Source organism: Nanorana parkeri, unplaced genomic scaffold (genome assembly GCF_000935625.1).
Source record: "Nanorana parkeri isolate BGI_ZX_2015 unplaced genomic scaffold, ASM93562v1 scaffold407, whole genome shotgun sequence".
Classification (NCBI taxonomy): domain Eukaryota; kingdom Metazoa; phylum Chordata; class Amphibia; order Anura; family Dicroglossidae; genus Nanorana; species Nanorana parkeri.
In genome coordinates, this window is record NW_017306675.1 from 72,814 (window position 1) to 90,529 (window position 17,716).

A 17,716-nucleotide genomic window follows, 5' to 3' on the forward strand; every position below is an offset into this window, starting at 1 on the left:
GAGGCCCGGCAGGGCACGCCCACCTGTGACGCGACGGGCTGGTGGGACACGCCCCTGTGCGTCAGGACGCCGCCCAGTGATGTCACTAGGGCTATAAAAGGAGGCACAGCACTCCCAGTCATTGCTGAGTGCTCTTCAGCCTGTGTGCTTCAGGTCTGCTCTGTTCCCTGCTGTGTTCTGCATTATATTTGACCCCTGGCTTGTACCTGACTATTCTCTGGACCCTGCTCTTGCTCTTAGTATTTATCTGGCTTCTGACCCCGGCTTGTCCTTGACCATTCTCTGGATTCTGATTTGGCTATACTCCCCCTCTCTGGCTCCTGACCTTGGCTTGTCTCTGACCACTCGCTGGATCCTGCTGGCTACTAGTATTGCCTCCTTGGTTGTTAACCTAACTTGCTTCTGTCTATCCTTGTTTCCCACAGTGCTTGATCCCGCTCAGCGGCACCCAGGATTTCATACCGGCACCCGTGCTGCTCTTGCCTGTGCCCCCTGTTACACTTCAGGGTTCCACAGACGGAACCGCAAGGGAGGTCCTCCTTATCACTTCGGGCCCGCACCACGGTACGTGACACCTACAATGCTTCCCAGGTGGGAAATAAACAGTTACAGTGGCATTCCTCAGCAAGTGAACAGTCCTTATTGGGAGCTTCCAAAACAGTTCTTATAACATCATATTCAGGCATTGCAGATACTCATAGGTACTTTTAAGGTCATATCACAGATGGCTGGCATTAGGGGAAATGGCAATGAGCAGTGTTTTCACTATTCTTGCAATCTTCCCCTTTTCAGGGGTATACACTCACTAGTCTCCTTCTTTTCTGTTGCTTTTCTGTTGCATGGTCGCAATAATTACTGGAGCAAGCCTTCAAAACTGGTTTAACATGAGTTCCACTCAGTTTCCAAAGAATCAACCACCCCTGTGTTCCACTTCCATCATGGTGCAAATGTACATGTGTTTCCCCTCGATACAGTTCAATTGTTTTTTTTTTGCCTTTTGTATCTCAGCACCCACATAGAGCTTCAAACTCCATGATAGATCCAAATATATACATTGACAGGCAGGCCTAGCATGCTGAAGTCCATGAGGCCATGACAGGTTCAATTTTAAATTACTTTATTTGTGTTAATGTATAGCAGACACTTTAAGTATTAGTGCAAAATAATATGGTTAAGAATAAGTGAGCAAATGTAGACTGGATACCTTTCCTTGTAGAAAAAGCTTCTTCGGTGGTTGTAGTTGTAGATAGATTAATGCAGTCATTGACTAATTCAGTAAATCTGATGGTACTTGACAAAGTAAGGAAGCCTTTGTTCCCCACTGTTAAAATGGCAGGTGGCTTATTAGATTAACTTCTTCTGAATCAACAGTATTTGCACTGAATAATAATTAGAACACTTGCAAGAATTTTACCTTTTTCAGCTTTCAGTACAAAGATAAAATTACTTTTATCTTGATAGATGCATGATTCCATTAACACTCTGCTTTTAAAAACCAATAAAGATGATATTGTATTAGATAATGTATTACACCCTATCCCAAGACTCATACCTAATGCATGCAGCAGATGCTTCCTTTGGAGATGAGAGAAGCTAATAAACTACTAGCTTTGTCATAAAGTAAAACGTATCACTTACATTCTAACTCATAGCTTTGACTCTGGCCTGGACTTATGTTCTAGTCTGCATAAAAACTTCAACAATATTCATTATTTATATCACCTCTGTTCAATCTCATTAACTTAAATCAGAAACCAATTTGTCCATGTTAATACAAGAACACACAGACAGCGTATTGAGCAGACAAGACAATGGCATGACATTAAAAGGGATTATTGGTGCTCTGTTTAGCAAATAGACTGTTAGAATTGGAGACTTAATCATTGCGTTTCAAAGGCAGATAATAGCAAAACAAGGTTATGCTTATTGCTTGATGTGGTTGTGCTTGAATACTTGGTTACTTATACATCATGAGTGTTAAATGAGGTAATATTGAATAATGATGTGTGACTGGTGACTGTAACATAAGCACCTCTGGTGCAAAAAGTGATGGATTATTGAATAGATCATTGTTCAATATAAAACACTGCACAATATGACACAACTATATATTCATTTAATAATAACAGCCTGTGTGAATGTGATTAGGACATTAGGGTGCAAGCTCCTCTTTGGCAGATGCTATTGTTGGTTTAAAGTTAGCAGTACGATGTAAATGTAAAATAATATTCACATCAAAAATTCAATAATATTAATATATAACTATACAGCTACTGTAAACTGGACCTAGGTTTCTTGGTATGTAACTACTGAGCATTATACTCCCTTGTCAGCAGGGGAGAGGAACTATACTACAGTCCTGGAACAAATCCCTTCTACATTTCTGCTGGTTAAAAATGGCCACACTACTAGTATGATAGTATAACAATAAGAAAAAAAGGTATTTGTTTTAAGAACTGGATGTATCTCATTAGGCTATATCTCATTGGCTTAAAAAAAAGAGCTAAGCATTTGCCAGCACTGTGAGACCTGGATCAATATTCAGCATTTCTATTTATGGAAGACCAGTGACCAATAAAATCTGGAAAATAGAGGAACAGATTCCTTCTTTAATTTTCCCAGTGAATGAATTATTAATCCTGACTGTTTGCTATTAGGACTTTGGCTTTCACTGTTTTCGTTTTGATACTGTACATACAACACATTTAAGCTTTGCTTCCAACAACCCAGCTATTAAGTAGTTTCCTAAAGGGTAGTAACAAGCATTTTGGAAAATCTCTGTACAGCTGGGCACACATTGTTCCTTGAAGCTATAGAACTACTGCCTCACATATTATGAAGATGAGGAGAGATGTAATCCAGCAGGGGAGGACCCAGACAGAGCTGAAAACACTGAAATATGAAGTGCCATACCACACATCACTCTTCTTAACCCCTTCATGACTGAGCTTGTTTTTAGTTTCTGTTCGTAAATGACTGACACACTTTTGACATTTTTGCTGTGTGATTCTTCCACGTCAGTAATATACTTTCTTACAAAGTGCACCCACACATATTATATATTGTTTTTTAGAGGACAGATAGGGCTACATATTTATATCACATATGTGTGTCTAACGCCTCACTTAGGACAAATAAAATATAAAAAAAGAGGAAAAAAACGTTAAAAAAAGAAAACTTTTTTCCCAGTTTTGATTTGTAGTATTTTTTTTACAAAACCAGCACAGCTAAAAAAATGCAATAAATACATTCATTTATTTGTCCCTTATTTTATTTTATTTTTTACACATTTTTTTATTTTTTTTACACTTTTCACATTTTTTTTTTTTTTTTACACTTTTCACTTTTTTTTTAACTTAAAAATGTTATTTTATTTATTTAATTATATCAAGCAGATTTTGTGAATTAATCTCACTGTTACTGCATGATAAATTAATAAATTTTTGGTTATTATCAGGCTGCTTCAAACTTCAGAACAGCCGATAATAAGTTAGTGACACTGATCCTGCAGCAGTTCAGGATTCAGCTGTTACTAAATGTTTTCTGATTGTTGCAACAACGATCAGCAAACAAACATTCTTCTTCCAGGAATAGATACATTGTAGAAATAGACACATTATGTATCTATTCATGAAAGAAAAAAAAAAGCCAGTATAGCTTGAGAGAGATATCTCTCGATCTATACGAGCTGTCAGAATGCCGGCAAAAGCCGGCATCTGTGTCCGCTTTGCTTTGACTCTCAGACACCCGATATTAAGGTATCGGGTGTCTGAAAAAGGTTAACCCTTTCATTAATGAATGCCTCTGTAGTAAGGGCAGCCATTAATGAATGTTAAAAGCTGATTCTCAGCGATTAACAGCCCTCTAAAGCAGCAAATAACTTGTCACGTACAGTGTACGTGACAAGTCATTTGGTCCCTTTGTGGCTGGACGTACAGTGTACGTCTCCCGTCACGAAGGGGTTAAAGTCCTTGCTAATCTGTACCGTACTATTTCAGCACTTCATTTCAGGCTTGTCAGATTTCCTAGACTACACTGCTTCACTATATCAGCAAGGCTGGCAAAAATGACTGCTGGGCAAGTTTAGACTGCTGGGCAGTGAACTGCCCTAATTTGTGCACCTTTTGTCTGGGCATAAATGGTGTGCTGCTTGACACATCTTCTCTCTGGCATTGCAGACTTTCTCATCACATTTACCATTTTAGCACACTTGAATGTATATGGCACCATCAGACTTCGGCAAGCACTTCATGCCACTTTATTTTCTCTCTGGCATTTGGGACTTTCTCTTCACATTTGAAATGTTAGCTAACTTGAATGTGTATGGGCACCTCCAGAGCTCAGCAAGCACCTATGGCCAGTTGATATCTCTGGGATTCCAGACTTTTTCTTCATATTTGAAATGTTAGCACACTTGGATGTATATGGCACCTTCAGACCTCAGCAAGCACCTATGGCTAGTTGATTGGGTAGCTTGGATCTTTTAATTAATTGGCTGCCCGCTCCCCCAGTAGTACATATACATAGCACGATCATGCAACAGAACGTTCATGCTCACAGAGCACAATGAAGACGTCAAAGCAGAAAAGACCATAAATGTTTGAAGACATTTACACGTGCAGGAAACCAATTCTGCTGTTAAACTTTTATGCACGTGAGGTGCCGCTGATACATACTTAAAAATGTACATTTTAAATATAAAAATGAATAGCAAACACACAAAGACCCTATTGTATAAAGCATAGTCTTTGTACAGTACATGAATCGTTACAAGCAGCTCCATGAAAACAAGGCCAGAATATTTATAACTTGCTAGTTCTCTCGAGGATTACTTCAGTCAGCTTGGTCTGACTCAGCCATGAAAATTACTGCTCATTGGAGACCCATTTGTGTAGTTTTCCAGTGTTTCTGGGAGCATTAAGGTAGTGAGAGCAGCTCGATGAAAGCTCTATGAATATTGTTTTAACCTCAGCAGCCTGATTTTAAGGATTCATGGAAGATAAAGGCAGAAATACAAGTAGATGTTTATATTAGGAAGTGAATTACACCAGTTTATGGATAGCCAAAGCGCAGTTGTGGGTTACTTTTTTATCATCTCCAGATCTGACTCTTAGAGTATGAGCTATACAACAGACAATGAATGAAGGGGGCTCACAAGTTAAACATTTTGTTTGGATCATTAGGTTACTTCCCCCACGCTTTATTCTGAGCACAGAGACACGCAAAGATCTGGTAAAAAAAAACAAAGAATGGCCAGTGTTCAATTTCAACCACATGCCCTCTAAGCTGTTTTTATTGTGCCGCCATTTTTACAGAACTTTGTGAAGAATAGGGCTGAGCAAAATTCATAGCTTTTGCTTTGGTGATATTTCGGCAAAACAAACAATAGCAGTTTGCACGTACAGCATAATCCTTCACCATGTAGCTGCTGAAGCAGAAACTCTCAACTCTTAGCTTGGCTACTATGGCATACTTATTCTGATAGCCAGATTTACATCACAGGAGCCTGGAGCCAGACAACCATTGCTCCTCAAAGCAACATTCCTCTGCTAGGACCACCTCTTTTGCACAGACCTTTTTCTTGTTTTACTGACTGACTATATCCTGGCTTTAAAAATTGCATCCATGTATTAGACTTATATGAGATGAATGCAAATTCTACTGATGATGTGTGGCTGATATCTATACAGGGAAAGTTGCCTCTTTGGCTGTGTTGCCTAATAAGCACTGGTCTGCTGTACTTAAAAGCAACTCTGGCCCTAGCTTTACAGTACTTTATTAATCTAAAAACATACTTACTTAATTTTCCCTGGACCTTGCCCATATCCTTTTGCTTCAAGTTTTCTATAGAAGTTTCTTAACTTGGCTTCAAAATCTCTTCTGTATGGGGAAGGAGCCCTTGCACTAGCACGCTGAAGCCCTAGGGAGAACAACATATAACAATATACCATTAGAACATGCAATGTTGTGACAATGTTTACTTCAGAGTTTACACAGACAGTGAAGCCCCCCTTTGCCAAAATAAGCATAGCAGTTAGTTATAAACAGTAGTTTATACTGATGACAAAATTAAGTTAGGGTGTATTTGAAGGCTGAGGCTATCTGCAACTTATACAGGTGAAACTCGAATAATTAGAATAACGTGCAAAAGTTCATTTATTTCACTAATGCAACTTAAAAGGTGAAACTAATATATAAGATAGACTCATTACATGCAAAGCAAGATAGTTCAAGACGTGATTTGTCATAATTGTGATGATTATGGCTTACAGCTCATGAAAACCCCAAATCCACAATCTCAGAAAATTAGAATATTACATGCAATCAATAAAACAAGCATTGTACATAGAACAATATCGGACCTCTGAAAAGTATAAGCATGCATATGTACTCAGTACTTGGTTTGGGCCCCTTTTGCAGCAATTACTGCCTCAATGCGGCGTGGCATGGAAGCTATCAGCCTGTGGTGTTGCTGAGGTGTTATGGAAGACCAGGATACACCTTTTCACAATATTCTAATTTTCTGAGATTGTGGATTTGGGGTTTTCATGAGCTGTAAGCCATAATCATCACAATTATGACAAATCACGTCTTGAACTATCTTGCTTTGCATGTAATGAGTCTATCTCATATATTAGTTTCACCTTTTAAGTTGCATTAGTGAAATAAATGAACTTTTGCACGATATTATAATTATTCGAGTTTCACCTGTATTTATAAATGTATGCAGAATTACAGAGGCTGTGGGTAGTGGGTGCTTACTGTGTGGCAGAGATTTAAGGTAGCAGATGACACAATTGCTTCTTTTTTAGGAGTTTTATCAAAGAAAAACATTTTTTTACAGGAACGCTGCATCCCTCATCAATCCCATTTTGAACAACAAGGCATTTTTAAAAGCAAAGTAGAGCAAAAGTGCATGTTTTTCATTTAGCTTTTTAGGCAGCCTGAACCTTTCTTCTTCAGTTTTCCCCATAACAGCTGGTCAGCACTACATTTGTTCTGCCACAGTTTACACCTTCCTCTAAGGAAAACACCATATGGCTTCCTGGGTATAAGGGCTCCAACCCTCTCCAACTGAGGGGCAAGGCCTATCTGTTTTTAACTAGTGAGTATCTGTCCCTACCGGAACACTTCCCTACAACAAAGGACCTCCTTATTCTGCAGAAGGCATTCTATAAAGCCTCTCTGTGTCCAAGACTGCTACCAAAATTTTGAGGGAACACTGTGCCCAATAAAACTCAGGTTTTTACAGAGATGACCACCAGTCTTCACCCCACCAGGATGCTCCTTTTTCTTAATTTACAAAGTTGTGAAGTATTCTAAATTGTGACAGGGTTGTGCCTTATCACTGTGTGGTAAAGTCTAAAGGGCACCCAGGGTTCTCACCCATACAGGTTGAGAGGAACCAGAGGGAGAAAACTGGCTTTTCAGTTTTCTTCAACCTGGAGACTTTGCAAGGACTTAGGTGTGATGAAGCCTCCAACCCTGAGTCCTGTTGTTGACCAGTACCCACTGATTGTGTAGGCATGCACATCCCTTATGGTGAGGCTGCTGGCTAGTGCTCCACCCAGGGGATAAAAGAAGTCTCTAGCCAGGAGTCAGAATGGAGGCAAGAGCAGCAGGGAGCTGCAAGTTGTGTACTGTGTGTATAGGCAAATGTGTACTCTGTATACAGGCTAGCATGGAGTTGGATTATTGTCTGGAGTAGAGACAGACAATCTGTAGAGTGAGGTCTAAACAGCCACACACTGAAAGTGGAAACCAGGAGGCTGATTCTGTGTTTATTTAACAAGTAACGCATAGATGTTATGTTGGAAAAACCTTGAGTGGGAAACCTACATGGATTTGTGAACTTTCTTTTTGAATAAAAGAGGACAAGGAAGCCTTTAAAAGAAGATATTTGTGAGTGGGAGTGTCCTTAAAGCTTTACTATTTGAGTCCTCACATATTTTGTTTCCCAAGTGCTAGATAGTTTTCACAACAGTTTACAGTATAAGCAAACCGAAGCTAGCCGAAGCAAGCCGATGTACGGTTGAAATCAGCCATACAAGCCTGAAGTGAATAGCCGAACAGCGTTCGGCTCACTTCACTTCGGGTCGGTTATTCACTCGGCTGCGTTCAGCAGCTTTGTGAATAACCCTCTAAGTGTCTGTGTTTATGAAAACAAATTGGGTTTAATTCTACAATGTGCAAACACCAAACTTTAAAAAAAAAAAAGGATGTAGAGTTTATGCAGAACACCACACAAGCTTTCTAAAATGGCATTTAAGTTAATTACTTCTTTATTTAAGGCATAAGCAGTTGACACTTCACATACTACATTTATGTGTCTGTATTTGTAAGAGCCTTGTGTGCAGAAAGAGTAGACTGTAAATGTTATCTATAAATAGATTAACAGAGGTTTAAACTGGCAGCTATTAGTCAATATTAACCACTTTCGATCAATTGGGAGTCACTAACATGATCACAAGTAACTGGCAGAATCTAAACAATCTACTACCTTTGAGCTCAATTAGCCATCAGAATTGGTTTGATTGTGAAGTTGAAATCAGGCAATAATTGGACAGCTTTAATGCAGTGTACTGAAAGATCAAGTCAAAAACAGAAAAAAAAAGTACATCAACTTCATTAAAAGCAATCAGAATTTATGGGAGTTGGTGGCATTTTTGCATACGAATTAGAGAAGGGAGCTGTTGAAACTGGCTGCTGCTGAAGGCTGGGAGAGGTGGTACAAATTAGAAGAGAGCGGTTCTGATTTCATAAGGAAACAACAAACAGAACCTGGAATGTGGCACTATGAGCTTGAATAAGGACACAGTAACCTGTTGCATGAGTTAGTATGGGGCATTTCAGCTAACATGTTCTGAAATGCAAACTATACCACTTATTTTCCTTTGTACCAGGAATCTCACCTACCAGAGAACTCTTTATTACAATTTCTGGCTCTGCACTGCGGATACTGCACTCGGCAATGTGGGTACTTTGAGAGCCTACTACATAGGTAATAAATATTGTAATTATTTTGTTACCCTGCTTTAAAATATATAATATACCAGAAAGGGGCAAAACGTGGGCCCTTAAATGTAAGAAGATGATGATGTATGATGTAATAGTTTAATTTCTAAACAAAAAGTCTGGCTTGGGTGTCAAATGATTTCATCCCTCTATTGGTACACAAAATCCCAAGTAATCTAGTCAATCTGTTAGTGTATGCATGCAATACCTTACAGGCTCCAAGAAGATTCACTGCTGGGAATACAATTTCAGATGCAATGGTAGGAATTACCTTCATAAAAAAAACTCCAGCAATTCAAGAAGCATCTTCCTTAGCTTTATGTATGAAAGCACTTTAAAGCTTACACTGATGCAGGCACACAAATAAGGTGTCAAAGACCCTTGCTGAAATTTTGTCAGAATAACTGCACAGCAACTTAATTCTCTGTTATTAGTTGGTCAGAGTTTTGGCAATGTGAAGCCCTTGTCCTCCCTACATAGATCCACCAATTCCCTGTGGCTTGGCTTTTGCAAAATGTTGTACCACCACTACACAAATGAAGAAAGCCTTTGAAGTGTTGGTCCTAATCAAAGCAAGACCATATCATATCACATCGGGTGTTCTTTAACGTTTCTTAAAATAATGGGGCGCTCTTGTAGGAGAATCTAGACCTGTCATAAAGAGGAAAGTTCACAGAAACAGAAAATTCATCTCATTTTACTATTTAGCCTATTATGTTTGGACACACAAATAATATCAGTTAAATTGCTGGTTGTGTCATAGGAAAGATCTATGAAGATCAACATTTTCTAACTAAAATGGTGACAAAAACATCAACATGCAACCTGTATCAGTAGCAAGTAGGCGGGTTAAAATCTTTTTTTCGCATTATGCATTAATGGGGGGATGTCTAACATATACTGAACAGTAAATGAGCACGCCCGGTGAAAAAACTTTTACAACTGCCATATTTATTTTTAAATGATGAGACTTTCCACTTTCAATTCATACATTACCTGGGGAGTTCTGAGGGGAGGAGCCCGGAGAACAGCGAGGGGAAAAGCTGTATCCCGGATGGAAGGCTGCCTGTAGTGGGATGTATGACATGATATCTTCTTCAAAAAGGCTGCAAAAAAGTACATGAAGCAGAAATGCATTTTCAGTCATGCATATACTGTATTTTGCAAGCTTCAGGGCAATTAAATACCACCATCCAAATCCAGTTGTCATAACTCTAAGTAAAATACCATTTATTTTTAATTTCAAACTTATGTACAGTTTTTTGGACTACCATGCCTTATGCAAATGGTATGATCTACATATTTCCTTAAAGGAAATATGAAGTCTTTTTCCATAATTTTTCTTATTTGTAATGTTATCAGGACTAACAAATGAAATGTTAACCATTATATTTTCCTTCTATTTAGTCAGAAAAAATAAAATATTGCTCATGAATATTCCATATTTACATTTCCATCTATTATGTGCGTAGCTCCATTTCATGTGTTTACTTGCCTATTCATAAAATAATATGAAACCCATTCTACAAGTGCCTAAAAAGCTCAATTCTATACAGCTGCAGGGATAATAGTGATAATCACTAGTGCAATCACAAAAAACTCAACAGGTCACTCTGCTAACTAAATAAATAAAGAACAATAACTGACTGTGATCCCTAAAAAGATACTAAAATGAATATCATCAAAACAACTGTGCCTTAAATAATGCTTCTGGGCTACCAAACATACGTAAATTAATGTATGATGAAAATCCTTACAACCAATATTTGAAATATATGTGTGATGATTTGATAATAATATAGTTTCAAAGGCACCAACTGTGATATACCTGTATCAATCAACATACAGATGTCTCAAAACATAAACTGCAATATGTTAAATAAAGTTCATCACAACAACTTATTGTGATCATCGGTTAGATAATGTCCAAATTCACCAAATGTCTTCAAAGCACACCACACCTCCGTGCTAGCAGTAGCATTGCACACTTACCAAATGCTGATGGCCATCATATTATAGATAAACCAGTATATATTCCCAGGGCTGTCTTTAACACGGGGCACAGAGGGCACTTGCCCCGGGCCCTATCATGGTTGTGGGGCCCAAAGCAGCTGCCCCTTGAGCCTGCTGCCCGCCGCGGTCGTACCGTACAATCAGCACAGGAAAAAAAACCTTCCTGCACGTGGGCAGGAAGGTACCAAAACATCACATTAGATGGGGGGGTTGGGACGTACCAACTGTTCCATACGACTCGTACGGAACAGTTGGTACGTCCCAAACACCCCATCCAATGTGATGTTTTGGTACCTTCCTGCCCACATGCAGGGAGGGTTTTTTTCCTCAGGGGAGTCCCCTACTTAGCCCCAAATGCAAATTGCGGGCAGCCTCCATGCTTCACTGTTTGTGGGAGTGTCCTCAGATTCAGACCTTCTGGGATGAAATAGCTACCTATATTACTCTGGTGACAGGCCAGAGAATCCAAGTGGAGACCCTTTTATTTTTAAAATAATCATTGGGACTCCTCCCCAAATGGAGACAGTGGCCTCAGCCGCCCAACTAAGCAGTGGGTGAGCATCTCTTTGTTGGTAGCAAGGAGATGTATTTTGCGGGAGTGGTTATCATCTCTCCCCCCCCACTGTTAAGAGATTGCAAGATGACTTATTACACTTGTTTCACCTAGACAGACTAGATGCTTCTCTGCACTTGCAAAATGAATCGGGGGTGACCAAATTTTATGACAGGTGGCTCCCATATATTAACTTTACTTTCTCTTGTACCGAAAAGGAAAACCTGCTGTTGCCCTTTGCATTCTCAACATGTCGTCTACTTGATAAACTTGATAAGCTACAACCCCGCCAACTGGACACGGGATAAGATATTTAGATAAGGATACTTAGATAAGAAGCTTTTCGTCTACATGTCTTACTAAGGTGGGGTTTCCCTACTCTGACTGTACGCGGCCATAACGTAAAATGGAGCGAAGGAAAGGAGGAAAAGAGGAAAGGATTACAAGTTTACAAGTTTTAAAATTAAAAGGTTGCGTTTATTACGCTCACCAGTTGTATTATGTTAGAGTTATTGTTGCTGATAAGCTTATTAAGGAAAAGGCTATCTCCTGACCGGCATTGTATGTGGTTCAACATATTACGCCTTGGTCTCCTAGGGCTCTAGGAGACCTCACTACTGCTACACAGGCTTTATGATTTTATGACCTCATATATGACAGGTTATGTCTATATCCTTTGTACACATACAATGTAACTCTGTATTACGTATTACGAATTTATTGTATCTGTGCCTTTTTTTTTGTTGAAAATAATAAAAATGTTATTTAAAAAAAAAAAAAAAGCAAGCAGCTGGCCTGGTGTCCAAGACTGAATAGGGGCCCGACCCTGGGGTGAGGGTAGGGCAAGCCTTTGCAGAGGACAGCAGCTGTTCTCTGCAAAGGCTTCCCTCGCCCTCAGAATCTATGTGTGCTGTTTTTTTTCTGGGTGTTGGGGAGGTGAGAGAAATTCCTGGGGGGGGCCCAAGAAAATGTTTGCCCAGGGTCCGATCAATATTAAAGACGGGCCTGTATATTCCTATCCCCGGGTTATTGGAGGTTCACGAGTGGATACTATTAGAGCAGCTTGGTGGCAGGCCAAGAATACAGATACTAAGCGGGGAATATACCTTGGAGGAGGGAGGAAAAAGAGAACATATGGCTTTTCTATATTATGATGGCCATCGGCATTTGGTGAGTGCAAATTTGTACTGCTAGCACAGAGGCTTGGTGTGCTTTGGTGAATTTGGACATTATCTAATTGATGATCGCAACAAGTAGTTCTGATGGACTTTATTTAATATATTGCGGTTTATGTTGTGAGACATCTGTATGTTGATATATCACTTGCCTATTCATAGCTTCTCTGCTGGATCAATACTGTTTTAACAAAGCTCAACCGTTCAAGCTCGAATGTACACTAACTGGATAAGTCAGAAGAGTGACTCCCTTCCCTCCTTTTCCCTCGCTGCTTGATGGTTTTGTAAAGACTTCCAATAAAAAGTCTGAAAGAAACAGATTATGTTCTGCTCTCTCTTTAGAAAACATATAATGCTCTGTGGCACCAGTGTAATATGCATAAAATAAAGTTTTTACATAGAGAGTTAAAAATAAAAGTAATAAAATAGACCTGAAGATAGCTATGAAGGGACGTCAAGTGCTGGGGCTATTAGAATCATATGGTAGCTTTGAAATCAGTGGTTTGGGGAAAGGGTTTGGCAAAACTCCTTGGAGGAAAGAACAGCTTTCTTGAGGTTACAGATATTTAAATGTTCCTTAGTGCATGCAATGACTATCCTGTGATAGAGCACAGGCAGCTACTCCTGAACTGGGCAAAAATATAAAGTCCATATTACCATATTTGTTCCCAGAGGGTGACTCACAGTGCTGAAGCAAGAGAGTCAGACAGGCAACTAGCATTTTGAAAAGTAGAGGTAAGATGCAGTAGCCTCCATGTTTCACCCATTACAGGTTTACTTCAGCACTAGAATGTGTTAGAAAATAGTCATTCAAAGACCTGATTTCACCTGGTATCTACTAAAAACATCAACATCTGCTATGTATTGCTGCTTTAAATCAATGCAAGCAGAAGAGATGACATGAGCCATGTCTAGATGCTTCAACCAAGGAGTGAATACAAAACATACATCATTGTACTAATACATGTGGGTTAGTGAGCGTTATGGTAAATGGTAAAATGTTACCATTTTCTGCATTAAGGCAGCCTGTGCAATAGGACTGTGCTACCAATGAAAACTAACATGCCTAAAATCCCCTTTTTTTCTTATACAACACACTACCATGCGTTGACATGCATAGCAGCGAAAAAAGAAAAGGCTAGTTCTAGACACTTGTGTAACTGACATGAGTTTGCAATAAATCTACGAATTTTGATCCTATAAGGGTTTGGTGTGCTGGTGACGTTTTTGCAATTGACGTGCATGGCAGCACCCTACAACTCAGGTGCATTGTCTTAGTGCATTAGGGTGCCATCCAAAATTAACTCACACATGTTGTGTGGGATAACCATGCATTGCATACGTTGCTGCAAAGTGTAAGTTTGATTCCAGGCTAAAAACATTTGTAAAATGGGACCCTTTAAAATAATTGGCACACTGTTACTTAAAGGAAATCACCACCTTTACTAACACAATGACATAACAATATGAATGCTACACACACCAGTTTAATTTAATTTACTGGTATTAAAAATTACTTTTGCAATGTTCAATTTGCAGCCACTGTAGTTTCTGAAAACTGTGAAAGAATGAAAGTTGGTTTGCTTGCAAAATATCAATTTGAAGGTGTTCATTACATTATTAAGTCTAATTTCTTGCTTGTGGTATTGTCTTACCACTTTCTCTAGAAGTCAGCATAGAGATACACATCAAACTCAGGTATGCCTTTAATAGGAGTTTCATTTTTGGTTAGATTCTTTCTAAGGCTCTTCTACGTCTAAAGCAGCCTTTCCCTATCAGGGTTATGTGGAACCCTATGGTTCATCCAAAGGTTGCTAGGGGTTCTATTAAATATAAGAGATTTCTGCTTAAGATAAGTAACCACTGTAAGCAATGACCTTTTAAAGTTATCTGTAAGGGGCTATCTGTATGACCACAAATGTAGGGAGCATTTTTTCCACTGACCATCATGCTAATGTACCATGAGTTGTAGATGTAGTGATTATTGGCAGGGGTTCTCTGATAGTGTAAAGATATATATCAAAAGTTCCTAAGTGTTAAAAAGGTTGAGAAAGGCTGCTCTAAAGGGATGCAAACTCTGGGTGGGTTATACTGCAAACTGGGTGGTTATACTGGGCAAATTCTCTGATTCAGTATGAAGAATGACATGGAGATACAAACAGCAGTTTCTCCAGAAAACCAAAAACTATAAATCTGCTAAGAAGTTTCCTAAAGTCCTTGTCCAATGTATACCACCCGGTTAGGATTACTTTTGTCAAGAAAACAACAGTTACACTTACAATTCATGAATATCTCTATTTCTCTTCCCTCGGCACAGTGAATAAATGTTTTGCCACAATTACATCATAGTGTTAACTGGAACAGGACCAATGCCAAACACAGACTCACTGATGAGAAATGCTGCTGATTATGATATCCGTATTTACATGGCTCACTGTAAAACAATCCAGCTTCTGTTCATTTCCAGTGATTGCTGTTAACTTCAAAAGACTTGTGAGAACTCAGATAACACTTCACAGCAACTCAGAACGAATTCTGTGGGAATGTTACGTTTCCTGATTAAACATGTTTTCCAAATTACTGAACACTTCAGCCTTCATCGTAAGTCACCAATTAAACAGAAATGATGTCATACACACCTGCAACTTGCAATATAACATGAAACCTGAAGTGATTTCATATATTTTAGAAAACTTTATAGATGAAATCAGTGGCAGAACAAAGCGCAAGTAGTTTCAGGATCTCTTAGTGCCGGAGGTGATTTACATATGATACATTGCATTTTAGAATGGGGTTTTTGTAGAAACGAAATAATAACCCTTCAAAGCAATGTAATCGCATAAGTCACCCAGAAATTTTATACCCACCAAACTGTACCTGCCATTACAATGAGTTAGTATACCAGCAGGGCTGTGTTTGGGCAGCAGATAGCTACAGATTATAAAAAGTATTCTGGTTGGCCTGACCTTTTTAGCAAATAACCTATTGTTGTTTTGTTTTGTTGCATAGAAATCCTCAGTACTGTTGTCTTAGCCCAGTGGTGGTCAACTCTCATGATATAGAGTGCCTAAAGTGCAGCCCCTAACATCACCAAGGGGCTGCACATAATGTTCAGTGAATGTAATGCTACAGAAAGCTATCAGAGACTGTAGACCTGCAAAAATAGATGGCCAAACACTATGGGCACGCTGCAAGAGATTGTCAGAGACTGAGAGTTGTTGGAGATTGGGGGCATGCTTTAGAAGACATTCTATGCTTTAGTAGGGACACATTTCAGAGGCCAGTCATTGATAGGAAAAAAACCTTAAATGGACTACAAGATACTACTGCTATTATTGTCCCTTTACAAATCAGTGTTTTTCTATTTGTTCTCCCTACAGCCCCCTTAAAAATTACTTGTGCCACATTTGATATTTCTCTCAGAAAGATCCATTATATAAGATCTGAAGAAAAAAAGAGGAATTTAAATATTGGAATCCAGTCCAAAGAATATCCTTTACTGCCTTGAGTAAACAATTAAATAAGAAAACCAGAGATTGCTGTCTGCAGGGGCCCTGAATGTAGCACAAAATAATTTGTGAAGGGCTGCATACGATCATTGGGTGGCAGGTTGAGCAGCAGGGTCTTAGCCCACATGAGTTCAAAGTGATGCAAATGGATTGTGACCCTATGTGTGACGAATAGCTAAAGTTCCCAGGCATACTTGTATTAACAATAATTTGCATTATATAGCATACACACATATAACTTAGTGCAATAGTTACTGTACTGTATATATGCATATGAGCTGTCTATTCTACTCTGTTCTGTGGTTATAGAAGGCCAGCTGTCCTATACACAAGTAACATGAAGATGAGAAACAACAAGACTTCTACATCCCCTTAAGCTTCTAAATTTCATTGCCATAGGACACCACACTGTGATCGCAGGAAGATTGTATCACAGCTCCAGGCTATAGAGGGGTAGTGTTAGGTGACTTTTAGGGATTGATTTACTAACAAAATCATCCAATCACATTCAAGCAAACATTTTGTTTTTTCCCCCCTAGCATCTGACTGGGTATGCTCGTTAGTAAATGAACCCCACTGTGTATGAGTACCCAAATATCCAGTTTGCCTTTTGAACATCTGAGTAACCCTAAAACCTGCAATGGGTATACAGATCATATAAGTATATGGTGCAATTGAAGACACCAGAGGGATTAAAGGTGCAAGCTGAATTCTGTAAATTGCTCAGTGATGCATACTGAATATATTCACAGCACCCCAACTAGTACAGTACCTTAAAAGAATAACTAAATCAGCATCACAAGACAATTTCTCAAGTCCGTGAGTGCCCTCTGTTCTAATGTAGTGAATCTTCTCCCTGTAATGCATAAAGAAAAGTTGACTTTAACCTACTTATGTGGTTAAAGAATTTTCATACATAGGTAAAGCTGTACCTTTAAATATAAAAGATCCAAAATGTCTGGATTGCATATGACAGAAGCGGTTGTACTCCTTGCACTGTATATAGCAACAGATATTATTTGATAATGAAATAGTGTGCATGTGTGTTTGTGTAGGTGTGTGTATGGGTACTTTTTAATGCAAAAAAAACCCCAATACCTGAGTGCATGATTTCTTGCTAAACTGGGTTGGCGTTCCTGTAGCATTTCAAATACGTTTGGCTGTCGCAGAAAGGCAACAATCTTGTCATTATAAGCTGAAACAAGCGACAATAGAGTAGTCCACAATTAATATGAGGTAATGATATTTGTAAAAACTGCTGTCAATAGAATTACAAATAATGATTAGTAATCACTATAAAGTATGGTATGTATTGCAATAATATTCATAGATGATGTATTTGCCAAAATACCTGACTTGTTAATTTCCCTACATAATACTTTTAAAATCAGATCAGTTTTAAATGGTATATTATTAGGTTATACCTCCCCTTCTGAACCTCTGAACCAATA

The 17,716-nt window shown here is 38.8% G+C and overlaps 1 protein-coding gene across 1 annotated transcript in view; it reads right to left on the reverse strand.

Moving 5' to 3' along the window:
• HECW1 (HECT, C2 and WW domain containing E3 ubiquitin protein ligase 1) overlaps positions 1-17,716 on the reverse strand; it is a 242,690-nt gene that overhangs the window by 16,421 nt on the left and 208,553 nt on the right. Inside the window, exons 17-20 of the mRNA XM_018559623.1 lie at positions 17,364-17,460; positions 17,038-17,121; positions 10,012-10,121; positions 5,800-5,920 (exon numbers count right to left, since the gene is read on the reverse strand). Coding sequence (XP_018415125.1) covers positions 5,800-5,920; positions 10,012-10,121; positions 17,038-17,121; positions 17,364-17,460 — 412 coding nt within the window. The remainder of the gene's footprint in view (positions 1-5,799; positions 5,921-10,011; positions 10,122-17,037; positions 17,122-17,363; positions 17,461-17,716) is intronic.